At 45.6% G+C, this 19,579-nt stretch overlaps 1 protein-coding gene across 1 annotated transcript; it reads left to right on the top strand.

Annotated features, from left to right (window-relative positions):
* Positions 1 to 3,862: 3,862 nt before the first annotated feature.
* PPM1K (protein phosphatase, Mg2+/Mn2+ dependent 1K) lies at positions 3,863 to 18,500 on the top strand. The gene is made up of 7 exons (XM_039698440.1): positions 3,863 to 3,973; positions 6,841 to 7,349; positions 7,891 to 7,991; positions 15,234 to 15,399; positions 15,930 to 16,074; positions 16,870 to 17,004; positions 17,480 to 18,500. The coding sequence occupies exons 2-7, from the start codon at positions 6,910 to 6,912 to the stop codon at positions 17,609 to 17,611; spliced, it is 1,119 nt and encodes a 372-aa protein (XP_039554374.1). The 5' UTR covers positions 3,863 to 3,973; positions 6,841 to 6,909; the 3' UTR covers positions 17,612 to 18,500.
* The last annotated feature ends 1,079 nt before the right edge of the window (positions 18,501 to 19,579 follow it).

Here is a 19,579-nt window from a genome sequence, read left to right as displayed (position 1 = left end):
CTCTGCCAGCTCACCACCAAGAGGTGTGTCCTTGCTCGTCTGCAAAAAATCCTGGCAGGCAGCAAGCTTCCCTCTGAGCTGCGGGCTGCTGGGCAGTGAGGAGCTGCACATGACCCAGCAGTGTTGGAAATGAGTGCCTTTAATATTGCAAGGCTGGTCCGAGTCCAGCAGGATACTTAATAGCATGGATTGATCTCTAAAGAAGAGTGGTTGCCAAGGAAACCACTAAAAATCCTGCTTTAAAATATTTGCTATATATTCAAAAGCCACAATCATTTCCTGCTGTCAAATTACAACAGCTCTTCAAAAATCATTAGGAATATTCTTTAATCATCAAGGCAGAAATAGCCACGTGGTTCTTCTCAGCAGGCAGATGACTGAATTCTGATCTGGAATATTATCTTTGTAAAACCGAAGCTATGATACTGAAACAAAATCAGCTGTGCTGTTGTGCAACCATCCCAAAAATCAGATCTTTCATATACAAATAATACAAAGTTATCATGTGTGGCATCCTCATATTTTGAAGTATCACAACTTCTAACTTATGATACTTCCTAATAAAATCATACAATCATTTAGGTTGGAAAAGTTCAAGGAGAAATTCAATTTACACAGCTAACATGCTGTAATTGGAGAACGCCGAAGGCACAATGTGAAGGGATAGGAACATTCTGCTCTAACTCACTTTTCCCTGCACTTCAGAAGGCATATTCTTCACTAGGGGCACAAAAAGCTCAGCCAAACATTTTTTTTTTTTCTGTTTCCAAATAAACTGCTTGAATACTCCAAAACCATTTGAAGTCAGGATAAACAATTCAACCATTTTCTTTTACTTTAGGAAACTCAGTGTGTTGGGTTAGTTAACTTTCTCATAGTAGCTCTCAGTGCTGTGGTTTCTGTTTGTAGCTGGAGTGGTGTTGAAAGCACAACAGTGCTTTGGCCACTGCTGAGCAGTGGTGGTACTGCTCACTGAGGAGGGGGAGTGACAATGATTCACTAGGTGGCTGCTCAGGGTCAACCCACCACGCTGGGGATCACCAAGGAATGAGAGCTGACTTTGATTTTAATGACAACAGCCAGTCCCCTAGGCATGCTCTTGATCTGACCTTCCCAGCATAGTGCTGAGATACAGGAGTTTATTTTCCATCTTCACCAGGATAGAAGAAGCCATGTCATCTGAATTGAGAGGAATCCCGTGGATTCCCATGGATATATATTTGACTCCTGCCTTTTCTGCAAGTGAGAACTGGTTCAGAGCCTGCAGGTTGATCTGGGCAGACCTGGGAATGTGCTTAACCTACACCACAGCCCTTCTGTTTCAGAATGCCTTCTGTCTCTGTGTAAATCACAAGTCCCAGATCAAGTAGAAACTTATTGAGTAGGATAACCAGAGGGAACAGGACTACCATATCCCAAAGTCTGAGCACAGAAGGTTTGTCACATCACCCATAAAACTGTAGAGCATGAGCTTGAGAATTAAATGTTGCATATCATTTGAGCAGTGCCAAAACCAATATTTTTTTATTTCTTGTTTCTAAACAGAATGCCCATTAGCTTGCTTAGTCATGTTTCAGTGTTAACACTGTGATTATTTACGCAAGGGCAATACCAGGCAAGAGTGCCAAAAAGCACATTTTTCTGGAAGTAAAAAGCTGGTTTTTACCCACACCCTGAGGACCATGTGCAGCCCTTGTCAGCAGGGAGAAGTGTGCCTGCTCCACCAGGGCTGGGGCTAAGGGGGATGGTGAGGCAGGCAGGGACCTCCCCGACAGCTCCATGGCACCTAAGGAGAGCCAGGCCACTGGGGACAGCAACAGGGATCAGCTGCACTCCAGGGACCACCGAGCCTGACCACAGAGACCAGCCAGCTTTGAGGTCAAGACAGAGGATCCATCAGCCAGGGAAGCACAGGATCAGTGAGGTACAAGGCCAGGCATGGGCACACCCACAGCATGGCTAAGGCAAGGGTCTGAACTTAAATTTGGCTCCTGATCCAGGGAAAAGATATCCCAAATAAGCTCTCCTGCAGATCTTTTCTCATCACCAATGTCCACACTGAGAGCTGGAGTATCCAGAGCTGGAGTGTCCATGAGCACAGGCAGTCAAATGGCCATGGCAGGGGTGACACAGGAGCTCACCTGATGTTGAAGAGCTGCCTTTGAAAAGTACTGTGAGAAATTATAGCTGTTGCCAGTTATTTGAACGTTGATGTTAATGTTCCTGTCCTCCAAGTGTTATCAGAGGCCCCTCAAGTACCAAATGCTGCACTGCAGCCCATCCTGCCTGCCCTGTGCCCTGACCTGTTCCTCTGTGTGTTCCTGCCATTGTGCCCTGGCCTTGTCTTCAAGCCTTCTGCCTTCTCACAAAGCTATTCTTATGCTTACTGCCTCATTTTTTCCTGCTGCCTCTCCAGATGCCTCCCACTTGCCTTCCAAAGCCTAGTAAAGATAAGAGCAGTTCTACTGCACATAAGGGCTCAACAAGAAACATTTGCCATTTCCATGCTGGCCTTTCACTGCCAACTCAATGGGGCAGAAACTGTCTCCCAGCACTTGTGCCTCCATATAGTGTAGGACCCTAACACTTCTGAGAAGACCCCACTGGTGCTACTCTGTAAATCTGTTTTACAGGTAATATGCTGGTTTTGTTCTCAGGAATTCACTGTGCTAGCTTGGATACACTCCTGTATGAATCCTTTGTGCTCAGGAGAACTGCTGCTCTCTGCCCAGTGCCAGGAGAGTTGGCAGGAGAGCTTTGTTCTTCCTGTCTCACTGAGGACAAATGGGAACCAGAGAACAACCTGCAGTGACAGATGATACTGCTGCTATCCTCCAAAGACTCACAGGATCAAATTCCATTCTAGATGCTGAGTAGGACACCACACATCTGGAAACCAGAACAATCTGGTACGTGCTACCATGTTCATCTAACCCCTTCTTGTACAAGTACAGCTGTACAGTGAGAGGTCTGAGAGGTTTTATTGCTGCTTTTCTGGTCAGGTTTTGCAGCAACCAAAAACCTCACTCCAACAAAACGAAAGCTTCTTTTCCTCGAAAATATATAGGACAAACTTGACAGCGATGTCCTTAACCTCCTTTGGAAATTGTCTTGGCTCTCACTCTTCTCTCAGGTGTCTGTTTTCGAGTACTCTAGTCTCCAGCAGACAGCACGAGGAGGGAATGGAAGGCGTGTTTCAAAGACTTTTGTAATCAGAGCCATCTGATTTGCTAAATTGCATCAAAGGTCAGAGACTGGCAGTAGCACAGCGTGGAGCAAACGTTCCCTTTAAAATCCTCATCGGGCGTGGGTCACGTCAGGAGGCAGCAGGGCTTTGCTCATGGAAACAGCCGCCTGGGAGCAGCGCACACAGCTGTGTTTAAATCTTTGGGATGTTTGTTGCACTGGGGCATCACTGCTGCTTCCAGAGGCCTCTTGGGCAGCAGCTGCGGCACGGCCTGGCTGTGCTGGCGCTCGGGCTTGCACCTGCCGAGTGCAGCCTGACAGGGGCTGTAGCCATCGGGGGTCGGGCTCTTCTCCCAGCTCGGGACGAGGGGACACGGCCTAAAGCTGCGCCAGGGGAGGGCTAGGCTGGACCTGTGCAGGCCAGGAGTGGGTCTCTCCAACTCAGTAAATTCCGTGGTTCTGTGAAATTAGGGGGAATTCCATCACAGAAAGGGTAATCAGACATTGGAATGGGCTGCCCGGGGAGATGATGGAGCCACCCTCTCTGGATGTGTTCAAGGAAAGACTGGGTATGGTTGATCTCTGCGGTCTTTTCCAGCCTAAGCGATCCTGTGAAACCGGAGCTGTGCAGGGTCACCGCGGCCACAGCCACGGCCGTGCCCCGGCTGCTGGCGCGGCCCCAGGCCCGTGGGAGGGGCCGGGCGCGGCGGGGCCGCGCCGCAGCTCGGCCGGGGAGGCGCCGCTCTCGCACCGCTGAGGCGCTGCCGCCGCCGGGCCCGGGGAGGAGGTAAGGGCCGCCTGCCCGGGGCGGGGGCCGGGGGCGAGGGAGGGTGAGGGGCCGCGCTCGCAAGCGTCGCCTTCTTTTGCCCCTTCCGCTGGCTCCGCTCTCCCTTCTCCTTCAGCCGGGCGGGAAGGGCCGCGGCGGGGCTGGGAATGTCAGGGAGCGGGGCCGGCACATCACGGAGCGGGGCTGGGCACGGCTGGCGCTCCGCAGGGGCTGCCGCTGCACGCCGCAGCTCTGACACGCACGGAATAAACGCGGTCTGTGCTAATTCGTGATACGCAGGCTGCAGCAGCCTTTCCTTGTCTTTAAATTGCTGCTGTCCGTGTCCGGTTTGCTGTCCAGGCAGCAGACTAGATTGTCACGGATGATTTTAAAAAAATAAAACCAAACAGCAAAACAACAGCGCACCTGCTTTTTGGCGAGCTTAACACCCAGAACGGTGCGGTCCTGCCCACATCCGTGGGGCTGGGAAGGCACGCCGGGCAAGTGCACTTGGAGCTGTGCATTCCTTTTGACATACGTCGGATCCCCCGGGGCAGCAGGCATGCCTTCGCTGTCTTCCGGGTTTCCTTTGCTTCCCCTTTTCTTCTGGAAAATTTCCATCTTTCGAGCAGCAGGCAGTCTGTAAAACTACAGTTTTAATCACCTCATCCCGCTCTAAGTGCTGTGTTTCCCTGGCTGTCTGTAGGAGCTGTTTCCCTCCAGGACAACGTGTACAGATGAACAGGGTCAGATGGAGCACCTCAAAGCAGATTTCTGTCTAGAACTGTCCATCTTGGACTTTGTCTCTAGCACCAGTGCCCCCCTTTTCTTTACCTCAGTCTTCTTTTGTCTGCCCAGTGTTTGCAGGCATATCAGCTGGGAAAGCACAGACTGTTTCGTGTCCAGAGCTGTTTACATAACAAACTAAAGAGCAGGTTCCTACTTCTGACTTCCAGAGACATTTGGAAGGCAAAACTATCTCACTATTTTTACTTGCCTGGTGAGAGTCGAATTTGATAGGGAACAAATGCATTAATTAGCTTGTGAGTTCGGATTGATCCTCTGATTCATGCTGTGGATACTGGGTAGTCTAAATATAGCGAGAATTTCATGTTCTCTTCTCAAGCTGACAGAAGTGAAAGCGAGTGTGGGTTTTGCTAATTGACAGGCTTTTAGTTTGGTCCTGCTGTGTTTCACAGAAGGAAGTTAACCTGCTGCTGTTACAAGTCAAGGATAGCATGAAAGAAAAAGCAGCTGCAGAAAGCAAACCAGGTTTTAAATACCTGTAAGTATGCTAAAATAAGGGTGTGATATTGCAATCACCCTGCAGTAAAATGGAAAATCTAAAGATTTCAAGTAGTTCATATTTGGCTGGTGCAACAACAGTGATTTCCAGAACATTCAGCCTTTTATCAAGTCAACAGTTAACCTCCAAGTGCTAAGTAAAGAAACCTTTCCTCTTTTCATGCAACCTAAGAATTGCATGAAAGGTAAACCCACAGCATCTGAAGCAACATTCTTTGAGCTGGGAACAACATGTTTATTGAAGGCCTTCTGAAAGCTCTGTCACTGCCATTTTCTACTAAAGCAACCCATTACTAATTTACCTTCGATTGCATGTTTTTTGTGAGTATACAGATTTTTATCTAGCAACTTAAAAACATAGTTTTAACAAATATTTCAGATGTAGGGATGCAGTTGTGATTGGCTTGAGCAGAGGACAACAGCAAGGCACTCCAGCCCAGAATTAGTGTCTCTGGGGTACAAGTGTTGCTCTTTGCTGCTCAATTACGTCACCCTACTGTCTTTTTTTTTTTTTTTCATTCACCGTAAGTCTGGGTTTATTTAGACCTTTTGTTGTCATATAATACTCCTCACTCATAATTTTGCCCTTAGCAAACTTTGAGTAATTAAGTTAGAAATTCCTCACTGGGCTTATACCTTTAGTGTGGTTAGTTACAGTGATCTGTGTGGTCCAGTTCAAATTAGTCCATTGCAACAACATGTAATTATTACAAACTGCATCCTTGGACTTGGGTGAAGTTGGGTGTTACTCTACAAAAGATCAAATAATCCAATCTTTCTACACTTTTCAGCATGCTAGGTGAGTCATCATTAGTGAATTTTCATCTATGCTGAGCCAAGTGGTTTGTTTGAATTTATCTGGACTGGAAAAGAGATGTGAGAAGCCAGTGGAAGACCTTGTCTTCCAGTGTTAGCCCATTTCAGGGTTAGGTGGCAGAGAATTTCAAGCCAGACAAAACAGCAAATAGCTGCATGGGCTTTTTTGAGGGGGAAGTTTGTGTGTACAGTTGTGGATGTCCATGGAAATACTCTTAGTAGTCATTATTAGAATTTAAAAAAAATCACAATTAACTTAACAGCTCTGTGTTAAAAAGTATTGTTCACGATGTCCATAAATGTGTCAGAAACAAATATCACATGCAGATAAATTTAAAATCTAAGCATGTATATTTTTCCTCCCTTCCCTCTGGGAGTCACAGTGCAGATAACTCAGCTGGCGTTTGCAGAGCATGCGTGATAAGCTCATTTTCTCCACCTTGTCTCATATTTCCACATATTCATATTTTAGTATTATCATCATACCCATTTGCTCCATCTCAGCCCCTTCAGCCTTTGAAAACCCGGGATGTCATTCTGCAAGGGGCCAGCAGAAGTGCCTCCCTGGCTCTCTGTGTATGTGGGCTGCTCTGGGGTGGGATAGTTTCCCGGTGAGTCACCAGATCCCGCTGCAGTCGCTTCCAGGGAGGGCTGTGCTCCGCATGATTAGCGGGCTCTCAGGGTGACATTGTTTCCTGAATGATGCAACTGAAAATTCCCTTTCCTGCGCTTCTTGTTCCCTGATCCATTTTCCCTCATTCTCTAAGACATTCCAGCAGCTGCGCATCTTTTGCTCCTGGTCTCCTTTCCCCTACGAACCTCCGCGAAGACAAGTTATGTCCACAGCTACTCTGATTAATCTGGTACGGAACGGAGGGTTCCAAGTGAGAAGGAGAGCCGCGCTCACGTCCCGCTTCCTGCAGGACGAGAAGCGCCCGGCCGCCGCCTGCTCCCTCTCCACCTGCGAGCGCCGCGCCTCCCGCTTCGACCCCGACGGCAGCGGGCGCCCGACCACATGGGACACCTTCGGCATCTGGGACAACCGCATCGATGAGCCCATTCTCCTCCCACCCAGCATAAAGTACGGCAAGCCCATCCCAAAGGTGAGCCTGAGCAACGTGGGCTGCGCCAGCCACATCGGGAAGCGAAAGGAAAATGAGGACCGGTTCGATTACGCTCAGCTGACAGAGGATATCCTGTACTTCGCAGTGTACGATGGGCACGGCGGGGCAGCAGCTGCAGACTTCTGTCATAAGTACATGGAAAAATATATCAAGTAAGTGCTCATCAAGGCAATGTGTGTCAAATAAGTTACAGCCGAGATTCCTTCTTTAGGGAATCAATGGGTTGTACATGGTTATGTAGTTGCCTGTCCTTATGGGACAGCAGGAGCACTGGGTGGAACAGATATGCTGTGAATTACTTAATACATTGGTGCCTGCCCCACTGGGCAAGCCCAAAACCCCAGGAGATGAGAGCACGATTGTGCCCCCTGTCCAGGAAAGGTCTTGGAACACAGGGAGAATATGGACTAGCTGTTTTCACACAGGCTCTCTGTAATTGCTTACACTCTTCTGTATCTATCATATCCCTGGATGCTGGATAAGGAACTTAGATATTTGCAAAATTACATGGTTATGCTTTCAGTGCACGCAGTTAGTAAAATCACATTACCTTTCCACTCAGGAAATTTCCCAGGTAATTTCCCAGCATCATTCAGTGGGTGCAGGGAGGAGATAAGACTGCAAAACAGATTGATCAGCATGTATATTGCTTGGAAAGAAGTTTAATTTCTTTGTTTACTTGCTTGCTTCCAGGGAATTTCTTGCTGAGGAAGAGAACTTGGAAAATGTTTTGAGCAAAGCTTTTCTAGAAATAGACAAAGCATATGAAAGGCATGCTAATCTCTCTGCTGATGGTAGGTAAAAAAAATATTCATATAGGTGTGGAGAATAAAGTTTGTTAATTTGCTCAGTAGTTTTGCAGTAAAATGTCCAGAAAACTGCTTGAAAACAATTTTACTTAACACAGGATTTTGCTCTGGTCACTTACTGCAAATAAAACAATTATGCTTTACCTCTGAAAAATGAAATAACTACTGTAAGTCTCAATCAAATTTACTGGAGGAGTTATGAATGTTGGCATAATCATCAATTAATTTCTCTTAATGTGATTCTAAAAAGGATTATGTTTGTCAAGGTAGCAAAGAGTGATTTAGATTTGCAAGGACCATAATTTTACTGGTAAGAAATGTGGAGAGGGGTGGTTTTGATTCACTTTTTTTTTTTAATTTTAGGGGTGTGGGGGTGGGTGCTTTTGTATGTTTGCTTTTTAAAGCTGTTAGTCCTGTGGATTAAAAGCAACGGTGTCAAAGTTCCCCTTCCTAACTTGGCTGCTGCACGTGAGGAGGAACATAAGCCAAAATTAATGCAATCAATATTGCTTCTGTACAAACAGAATCACAGGAGTAGCTGAGTGGGAAAGGGAAAAAAGCAGTGAAGAGGAAAACAAGTTTGGCCGTGGTAAGGCTGTGGTAAAGCTGGTACCAGCTCTTTTAGACTCCCATTTAATCCTGGCTGTTATTGAAGTTCTTGTATATGTGTCTAGAGACTAAGTACATCTGAAGTTCCAGTTGCAGCAAGCAGAGCTTATAGAGACTAACTTAGGAAGGGAGATGGAAGTGCCTGTCCCAGTTCTGTCACAGGAGCTCTCTCTCAGCCATGAGATACAATTTTGAGAGTCAGTTTAGCCAGTTTTAAAAGAAAACCCCAAAATTTAAAAAAAAATAAATTAAAAAAACCCCAAGAAACACCTACCCATGACAGAAAAAGGAACAAACAAAAACCTGTCCCCATGCTAGTGCAGGCACAGGCAAAATAAGTGAGGTTGTACCAGAAGAACAGAAACCGTAAAAGTTTTCTCTCCAAGAAAGACTGGAAACCAAGAAAGCCTGTATGGACTGAAGTGATACTGTGTTCTCAAGCTGCTTTTCTGAGGCACTGGTTGAGAACAATCAAGTAATGGAGTAGCTTTCTGCACTTTAATTGCTAGATGAACCTAGGTAAGCTCAAATGCAGGTCAGGTAGCTTGACTGCTGCAACACTGCCTCTTACTTTAGCCTGCACCAAGGATCAGGAAAAAAGTCTTAAGTTCTGAATGCAGCCCTTAAAAAAGGAGGATTGAATCTATAAAGGTAATTTTCCCATTGCATTTCATGTTGTAAAAAAGACCAGAGTTACTTTTGACCTGTGAGCTGAGTTTGAGCTGGGCTCTTGAGAGACATCAGCAGAACAGATGTGCTTTTTATCCCAGAGCCTCTTTGCAAATGTATTTCCTTACCAACCCAAATCTAAGACAGCACTTGAGTACAAGTTTGTGTGCTTCCCCAGATCAGACCATTTAATTTTCAGATCTAACTGTCCCTTTTCCTGCCCCTTTGTCAGTAAGACATCTCTGGTTTTGGCTCATTGTAGTGCCCTCTGTGCCAGAGCAGCTCCTTGAGGAGAAGGATTGAGAACTATACTGGATGTATTATTCTGTTTTTTCTGAAAACTATTTCCAGTCATAAAGCTTTGTAGGTGAGACTTACAGAATTGGATAACAACAGCATTTGGCAAATTGTGCAGCAAGCAGAGCATTTTGGAACTGCTTATAGGATTTTTTTCATACCGTTTAACTAACTGGTGCTGCTTAATGCCAGAAAAGAAAACGTATGCAATGGTTACCAGGATACTGCACAAGCCCCCTTCATTAAAAAAGCAAAACAGAGGGTAAAAGAGTTGCCAAACATCCACAGGAGCCACGCTCTGGCAGGCACTCAGTGTTTGTCAGGTAGGCTGAACACTTGCAAGCTCTTGCAGGAACCTGGGGGATCTAAGAGAGCCCATTGTTCTTGGCTGAAAATCAAGCTCCAAGGCAAAGAATGGAGTAACAGGGTGCAAAGTCAAGTTTGGATTTCTGAACAGATTAAACTTCTTGCGTATCTGTTGTTAAAATAACTCAATACTTTGTTGACTGCTTTGTGTGGATATTTTTGTTGTTGCTGATGTTTTGAAAGTTACAAAATTATAAAATTTCAGTGCTTGGCATGTGTCTTTGTTAGAAGCCAGCAAAATTTCTGATTAAGTGTGGCTATTCTGGATGTGACAGTCAAGACTGTTGCTAGAGTATCTTGAAATTGGTGTTGATTGTGTAACTTGGTGTATCTGGTTTACACTGGATGCTCCCCAAGTCTGACCTGCTTTTGAAACCTGGCCATAGCTGATGTAGTGCAAAATAATAGCTTTGGCTTGTTCAAGCAGATGACCCTTCCAGGGCTCACCCTCTTCACTGTGTCTGCAAAAAACCAGTGCACATTCAGGATGTCCAGGTCTTTACTAACACACAGCCAGCTTTAAAACTTGTACCTGGGTGTTTGAAGGAAACTAAACCCTGGGACAAATCCCTGTAGCCAAAATGTCACATTTGAGGCATTGTTTATAGTACTATTTAAGGGGTAAAGTCTTACATAAGGCACAAATTTAACAGGACTAGAGACATGCCTTCTTGGGAGAGCCCAGCTATGTCCTCAAGGGCATGTCCCTCGGTAGGTCACTTAACAATGAAACAGTATTTGAAAATAGAGATGCAAAATACATAGCATGGTAGTTCCTGTGGGCTTTCCATAATAAAAATGGTTTATGTGTGTGTTCCAGGTACTGCTGCTGTGTCTGGCAAGCAGCTCACCAGGGCTGTTGCCAGCAGTATTGGCCTGCTGGGGCCTGCTCCAGTAACCCCTCTGACACTGACCTGTACCTGTTGTTTCACACAAAAGCGTAAGAAACTTGCTGTAGGCAGGTCTGGGATAATCTGTGCTCTACCTGAATCCTGTGTAATCATTAACAGCTTAGAGCTGCGTCTGAGCCCTGAAGCTTGGTGTTTGATACCTCTTCAAAAATGTGTTCTCATTCACATCCATGCATTTAAATACAAATTACTGCTAAAGTTAGGTATGGAACATAAAGGAAGCTTACATCCAACAAATGACATTATCCATGGCCCCCAGAGATGGGCAGAATTTTCTGCTATTTTTGACCAGCCATAAAAACTAAAACATAAAGGCTGAAAAGCTTTCCTCAGCAAGGATAGAAACAAGAAATTAAATTCTGTGCTTGAGGAAATTTGAGCATTTCCCTGAAGAAATGTGAGACAAACCCTTTCTTGGCCTACTGGAGTCCTACCAGGTATTGTTACTGCTTCTGTTCACTGTGAGCCAGAGAAAACAAGAGGGAGTTTGTCCATCAACCTCCACATTCAGTGCATCCAACTCTAATCACATTGGTCACTCACATCTGGAATAGCCATCTTATTAAACCATAGCTAGGTATTAACTTGTCTACCCATGTGTGAAAGGCTTCTTACTCTTGAATCTTATTATGCTGACAAACAACATAAGTTATTTTAAAGTAATTATATTTTTAAAGTAATGTTTGTTTTGTTGGGGTTTTTTTAAGTTACCATTCAAAAATGATTTTAATTTCTTTAAATATGTTAACCTGCAACACTGAGGGAAAGGGAGAGCTGCAGAAATTGTACTTGAGTATTTAATAAATTTATCAGCATTGTAAAGTCAGCCTTTTTATCCAAGAGCTCTGATTATTACCTAATCAATTTAAAAGACACTAATTAATATATTAAAGGGATGTTTGTTTTGCCTATTTTTCCATTAGTCAGAACAATTAATAAACTTATTTAAGATGGCCCCATTTCATTTGGCACTGGTTTGAACTCCCCATATTGGTACAATTACCTTGAGGGATCAGATGTTCTTCAGCAGCCACTCTTGCCATATATGAGACAGCTGGTCCTCTAGCACTGATAAAATTCTTAATTTGATCTGTTGGTTGATTACTTATCTCAATAGGGGAAACTAAATTTAGAATTTATTTGGTCTGAATTTAAACTGATTTTGTCACACAGTTTTAGCGAGAAGGTGAGAAAAGTGGCAATTCCCCAGAAATACCAAGGCTGATTTACCAAGGCCAAAGATGCAGGTGCTTCCTACATGACCTGCACAGGGCAGTGCAGGCAGACCTGAGAGTGACTGACTCCATCTCCTGTTCTGCAGCCCTTTTTCTTGCATCTCCAGTGTTGCAGGTTTATTTTGTTTGAACAAAGTCCCTGGGTGAATTTCCTATTTGCCTCTGTGTGCGTGTTATTTGTGGCAGACACTGTACCTGGTCAGCAGCTCTAGAACTGGAGGCCCTGGACACTTTAAGCTGGGCTTCAGTGGAAAGAGAGATCTGCTTAATTTTGTCCCAGGTGAAGGAGTCCAGCGGTTCCTAGCCTGGACTACTGGAAGGTTTCCACATCCTCTTTGTCACATTAGTTGAGATGACTTGCAGTAGAAGTTGTCCAGTGAGTGTTAAGAACCTATTGAAAGATTTTAGTTTTATAGTGATATTGTTAGGAAAACAAACTCTTTAATTGTTAAAACCAATACATGTGCTGATGCAACATATTTTGTGTTAAACTAGTAGCAGTTGTAGAAAAGCATTAGAAATGCTATCCCATCATCATTCCTGTGGTTTTGAGCTGTGCTAGAAATCACATAATGCTACATCTGGCTTTAGGCATGTTCTTGCATCCCTACCCAGAGCATGAACTGGATACAAGGAAGAGATTGTGAGCAGCATGTATTTTTTCCTAGGAGTGCTATTTAATAAAAAGTGTTTATTTAATAAACTAATAAACATATAAAGTTCAAGTCACTATGTTCATTACCACAATTCTGGACAATATCTTGTTCTTTAGTACCAGCCCTTGATTTTGTGATAGCAGCTCTTTTCTTTGTGTGTTTGCACCAAAAAGATGCAGATTCACCTGAATTCCAAATACTTCCAGTCTTCTGTGAATTGAAGACTATGATTTAACTTTTTATTTGTTTCTCAGCATAGTTCTAAAACCACTGAATGAAATGGGAAAGTAGCAGCAGTTCTGCATTAATTTTAATGTCTAAATACAAGGTATCTTCTGTAAAATAAAAAGGTAGTTTAACATAGGCTGCTCTATTTCACTTGTTCTAACTGTTTGCTAAAACAGGTATTTTACTGGTTCTACTAAAATTTCTAATTGCACTGGTACTTTTTAATATGTTATTTTCATAATGTGCCTCAAAGTGACCCTGCACTGGGCTAGTCCTTGCTTCAGACGAGAAACAGGATGTCGGTGCCCACCAGTGCCACCAGTGAGAAGCTGCCACATCCAGTTTCCAGTGTCCCAGCCTGCGTGGCCCTGGCACAGCCCAAGGTGTGACCATGGCCACTGACGGTCACCCCTGAGCTGCTGGTTCAGTGTTCAGCTAAACCCAGCCCTCGCTGCAGTAATAATACCTGTTTTAAATAATAACACCAGCTTAATTAACACCTGTTTGTGAGGGTTTGTGTTTGGGTTTTTTTTTCATTCATGGGCTCAATGCTTTCACTGCACAACAAGGCTCAATGCATCTTCCAGGGCTTGGTGACTTGAGTTTACTCCCAGCCCCCTTTGACTTACAGGGCACTGAGACCTCACAGGGCTGGGGAATGAGGCTGTAGAGATCCCACAGCTCTTGCATTGCTGTTGCTACCTGTTGGCATCTGGTCAGATTTGGGGCTGCTTGGCATTCCTTGGGTATCAAACACAAAGTCCTGTCTCAAATCTGTCCCATGTTCCTGTGTTCAGGGCTGCAGGGCCAGAGGTAGGAGCACATGTAGTTGCAGCTGATCTCTGCAGAAGCAGTGGTGGAAAGCAGTGACATGTTAACTGTTAGTACATGAAAACAAGAATATAACTGGGGAGTCACATTCCTAAGCAAGCCCAAAACTCATCTCAAATTGGCTTGCTTTGAAAAACCAGAACAACTGGAAAAGCCCAGAATGCAGGTGACCTACAGAGGGCCTTTCAAGGGAAACTGCATTGGCTGCAGATGCAAATGTGTTCCAGGCAGTAGCTGGTCCTGTCCAGACATTTTGGTGTAACAGCTCAAGTTAGCAGGACCTTTCCAGGCCTCTCTTGCTGGGTTACCTCTGCAGAATCTGCAGGAAGAGAAGATAACAACAGTAAAGTGGGACTTGCCCTTTCAAAAGCAAAGAATAGGAAAGCTGGGCAGTTTTTCTGGCATTTCTTCACTGCAGATGATACAAGAGATCTTTTTCCTGAAACAGGCACTTGCATTTTTCTTTTTCAAGAGGTTTTTTGTTGGTTTTTTGTTTGTTTGTTTTTGTTTGGTTTTTTTTCTCCAGACCATTGTAGCAATTGAAATGAGAAACCCTTAAATCTGCTTGCATGAGTGACTCCAGGCAGGTCCCTGAGTGCAGTCAGCCAGCTCAGCTCACCCCCTTGCCCTGTAGAGAAGGAGGGCAGCACCCGGGCTCTGGGCACTTGCAGTGAGCCCCTGCCAGGTGATCCCAGCAGTGCCCTGGGGAGGCTCCCCAGACAGCCACTGCCACCTGCATCAGTGTGCAAGCACAAGGCAAGGCTGAATCTCAGAATCCAGCTTCACCTTTGCACTGGGACCCCCAGCAAGTTGAAAGGGAGCACCTTTCCTAGGGAAAGCCAGGAAGCAGAGAGGGAGTGTAACAGCTCTGACAGCAATAGAAGGATGCCACAGACTGATCTACTGCTTTCCCTCTGGTGGAATTACAATTACTGTAACTATAATTAATAAATTAACATATAATTGCCCGCTTCACCACCTAACAGAAAGAAAGAGCCATCACCTTTATGGTGACCTACTTGTGCAGTCACTGTGCCCAGGGATAAGAACAATAACTCTGTAACTTGAGATAAGCTCATGGGGCTGAAAAACTCTGCCACAAACTGAAAGGAAGCTACTGTACCTTGTACTGCTTTTATCCCACTTGCCCTGTTTGCATGGAGCCATGTTGTTGCACAGAAGCACTTAATCCTTCCCACCTCCCTTCTCTTCCTCTAGTCCTAGTCCTACATGCATGCATGTTTGCACCTTTTTTTTTCTTTTTTTTTTTTGTATGCATAAATTTAGTTTAAACTTAAAAGCAGTTACTTGCTGATTAGGCAGAGCACAAGTTGTCTTTATTTTACCAATTGAAACTGTTGCTGTTATAAAGGGCTCCACTCTTTGAGGCAGCACTAAAACTTCTCTCTTTGATGACATTTATAGCAACTCTGCTGAGCTCTGGGACCACTGCAACAGTGGCTCTGCTCCGGGATGGAATTGAGCTGGTTGTGGCAAGTGTGGGAGACAGTCGTGCTCTGCTGTGCCGGAAAGGAAAGCCCGTGAAACTCACCATTGACCATACTCCAGAGAGAAAGGAGGAGAAGGAAAGGTACCTTGCTGGCTGGCTGGCTGATGATGTGGCTTCCCAGAGCACGGCCTCAGTCAGGATGGACTCCTGATTTGCTGCTGGGTTGGGCCATGGAGAAAGCAGAGTTGAATGTAGAGCCTTAGACCTCTGAGCTGGCAGTAAGCTCCAGTTAATGCACTGGGTCCTGTTTAGAGGACCAGGAATGTGGAAAGACCTCCATGAGCATAAGATCTCAACAGTAAGACCAGCATCACTGAGATTCAGAACAGAGCTATGACCACATGGTTCAGACTTGTCCAAAAGTGGGAAGTTAGAATCAGCTTAGAACCCGAGGAAATGCACTGTGATTCCCAGGTCAGGACTCAGCCCACCAAGACACATCCCTTCCATAGAGCCCTTCAAACAGCTAAAGTCAACCCTCAGCCTCCCAGCTTAGGCTCTCCATACATCATTCCTCATTCTAGCTACTGACAGAAATAAAGGATAGAGATAGGGGCAATGGTGTGAAGCAGTAACTCATTTCCTTTTTTTTTTTTTTTTTTTGTGGACAGGATTAAGAAGTGTGGTGGCTTCATTTCTTGGAACAGTTTGGGACAACCTCATGTGAATGCTAGACTTGCAATGACACGGAGCATAGGAGATTTGGATCTTAAAAACAGTGGTGTGATAGCCCAGCCAGAAACAAAAAGGGTTCAGGTAAAAGAAGGTCTGGTTTACAGGGACAGCAGCACTTGGACTAAGGGCTTCATAGGTGTTTGATGCAGTGGTGGTACCCACACAACAGAAGCTCAGGTGAAGCCTGATGGCCATGCACTGATTTTTACTGGAATAACCAGAGAACAACTCTCATTAAGTTGTTTCAGATTAATACTAACAGGACAGAAAGGAATCTGGTACTAAATTCAACCAGATCAACTTCTAAATCTCACTTCTCACAGCAAAATTTATGGTAAGAGAAGAAAGATAACACATGACATGTGTTACAGGTGTTAGTCTGTTTGGTCCTGTGGTCAAATGAATAATTTTGAGGTTAATGCTGGTACAAAACCACAAAATCACTGAGAACTGGGTGGGATGTGGATGGGCTGCCATCAAAACGTGGGATGTACAGAGATTTGCACAGTAGAGAGGAAGAGGGGGAGGAGGAAAGGACAGCTGCATGTGTCTTACCATAGCTCTGTACTCATCTAGAAAACAAATTAAACACCCAGAAGGTATTCAACCTCCACTTTGGCAGGAAGGTCTCCTGCCAATTCATTGTTTGTTACTTTTCCCCAGTGCACCTCCCAGGGCCCCAAGAACTCCTATTGTTTTGGTCCCAATAAAGTGCCATGCACTAGGGGTTTAGGGAGATGACTGCAGCACTAGCATGTCCTCCTTGAAATCCTCAGCTTCAGGAGGGCACACAGCACCCCAAGAAAAACCACGGGGGCTGTTCCCTTGCCTTGCAGCACTCACCAGGGTGATGCATCCCCTGTGCCTCTGTTGCAGCTGCACCACGCAGACGACAGCTTCCTGGTGCTGACCACCGACGGCATCAACTTCATGGTGAACAGCCAGGAGATCTGCGACTTCATCAGCCAGTGCCACGACCCTGCTGAGGCTGCCCACGTGGTCACTGAGCAGGTGATGCCAGCGCTGCTCTGGGCACCAGGGGCTCCCGGGTGGGCTGTTTGGCTTAAAAAAGCAGTTTTTGTTTACACAATACCACACTTTCAGCTGAATTGAAGGGGCTGGCTGGGACATTCACCAGTCCTGCTGGCCAGCCTTTTCCTTACCCTGGGTCTCGTCACATCCTTGCCAGGCATCACATCAATGACTTGTTTAGCTCGCTGTCCACTGAGCTGCATGGGATTGTAACTGCAGCTTCTGCCTGTGCTGAAAATGTCATTGTCACAGACAGAAATGGCCAGTTTCTGACCTTGGTTCTGGATGGTGGCATATCCTATGGGAAGCTCTGGGGCATATCAGAATGGAGTATCAGGGCTGGGAAGGGGCAAGGGAGTCTCCGGTCTCAGGGTGTGCCGTCCCAGGTGAAGCCAGACACTCGTCTCCCTTTCCAAGTGAGACACTGATGCTGACACTTTGTTTCTTCTCTCAGGCAGTGCAGTTTGGCTCTGAAGACAACAGCACAGTTGTCATAGTGCCATTTGGAGCTTGGGGCAAGTACAAGAACGGGGAGGTCACATTCTCCTTCAGCCGCAGCTTCGCTTCCAGCGGGAGGTGGGCGTGAAGGCAGCGCCACAGCCATCCTTCCCTGCCGTCACCTGGACACAGCGTGCTACAGGAGAACACCTCCATCTGTTCCTAGGCTGACTCAGTGTCTTGTCCATCTCTTCTGTTCCCAGTGTTAGAAGATGCCACTGCTCCCTTGGTGCGTAGTGCCCGTGTTGCTTACGGCTGACCATGTCTCGCTGCCCGCGTTATTCCCGGCGGCATCGGGGCAGCGCCCTGGGTGTGTCGCCCCAGCAGCTCCACACATCACTTTGTTCACACAGACGAGGTTCTGGGCTTTCACCTGAGGCTGGAGGGGGTGCACAGTCATTTCATGCCTACTTGTATTCCTCAGGACCCTCAGCTCCCTGGCAGCTGTGAGTCCCTGAGCCACACACTGACCTCCTTGTCCGATAAAACACAGGGGAACAAACGCACAATGTTCTTAGGTAGACAGAAAGAGGGTTTGCTGTCTTCTTCTGCTGCAGGCACCTGAAACTCCCCTGTGCTCCAGGAGAAGTGGGTGAAAAATAAAGAAGTTTCAGAATGTTTAGGTTCTGATGCCAGTGGCATTTGGTGTAGCTGTACAAGTTCCTGAGACAGTGCTGCTTTGTGCTCTCACTGCCATCATCTGTGATCCTCTAGCTCCAAGGAGACAGACCAGGCTGGAGCCATGTGCTGTTGGACAGATGGGAACCTTTCTCCATTGGGTCCAAAGCCTGTGCAGTCTCTGTGGACCATGCAGCAGCCCCTTGCACTGTCTTCTCTTTGCTGTCAGTGCCTGACAGAAGCACAGAGGAGGGAAAAAGACGCACAGTTTTGATATCCAGAGACTCATCAACTTGAATATCTTTTTTTTTTTTTAAATAAAGAAAATAAGCTAATTTCAAAGAGTTTACTCTTCAAGATCTGATGTGTAAGACAGTTTATTTCTTCATACATACCTGAGGATTTTCCTGCCCTCTGCTGAAGGTGTCTGAGTTAGTTGTGATCTCTCATGTCTCTTCATGGTACACAAGGAGGTATAAAATGCCCCAAAGAACTAGAGAAAGGAGGGAGCATTATAACAATGTAAGGTAATTTTTGTAAGTTTTGGGTATTGTTTCTAGTGCCAGATAGATGTCAGATATTCAGATACCAGAGAAGAATTTTATACTTAAAGGAAGTGTTTCCAATTCCCTTCTTGGAGGGGAATCTGTACTCAGTGAGGCATGGGGGGACCAGAGCTCTGATCCAGCTCATATCACTGCTGTGACATGGACTGCAGTGATGTGTTGGCACAGGTGAAGTTCTGTCCCAGTGTGCCTCATCCACACCTCTTCCTTCCTTCATTCCACGTCAGCTGTCAGCTCCTGTGGCAGTGAAATATGGGCAGAGAAGAATTGGTCTTTTCTTGCCACAGTGTTTTTCCTTCTATGGATGCTTCCAATAGCACAATTGAAAAAAAAAACAAAATGAAAGAGAAGTTGCCTAGTACTAAATCACCTGGTAAAAAAAAGGAAAAAAATTCTGAGGTGCCTGGACTGATTCTGATTTTCCAGTGTGAAATACATCTCTTCATTTCCTTTAGTCCAGGGTTACCCCTTAGGCAGTGAGTCCATTAGTGCTCCCTTGTCTGTGGAGGAAGGGCCAGCAGCAGCCAGCAGAGCACCGTGTTGTGCTGACAGCATTAAGTACTGAGTGTGCAGAGTGCCCTGGTTTTGTCTGTGCCATCACTTGTGTGTCACGTGGTGTGCACAATGTACTTATCTGGGTTGTAACTGCAGTGCTCTTTGTAAATCTCTGCTGTACTGGATGCTGGTGCCCAGGCCTGTGTGCTGAGCACACCACTGGTTAACAATCCTCATTCCCTCTCTCTCCTCAGATTTTGCTCAGGGTTGGGGTTCAGTGTTCACCTGAGGTCAGGAAGGTTGCTGTTTGGGGTTTTTATTTCTCCAAACAGCATAGCTGTCTTCTCAGGGGAAGGATCCATCCATAATTTCTTTGA

This window comes from Passer montanus, unplaced genomic scaffold (assembly GCF_014805655.1).
Source record: "Passer montanus isolate IOZ18808 unplaced genomic scaffold, ASM1480565v1 scaffold125, whole genome shotgun sequence".
NCBI classification, from domain to species: domain Eukaryota; kingdom Metazoa; phylum Chordata; class Aves; order Passeriformes; family Passeridae; genus Passer; species Passer montanus.
The sequence above is the reverse complement of the archived record's forward strand: the minus strand, read 5'-3'. Positions and strand labels throughout refer to the sequence as shown.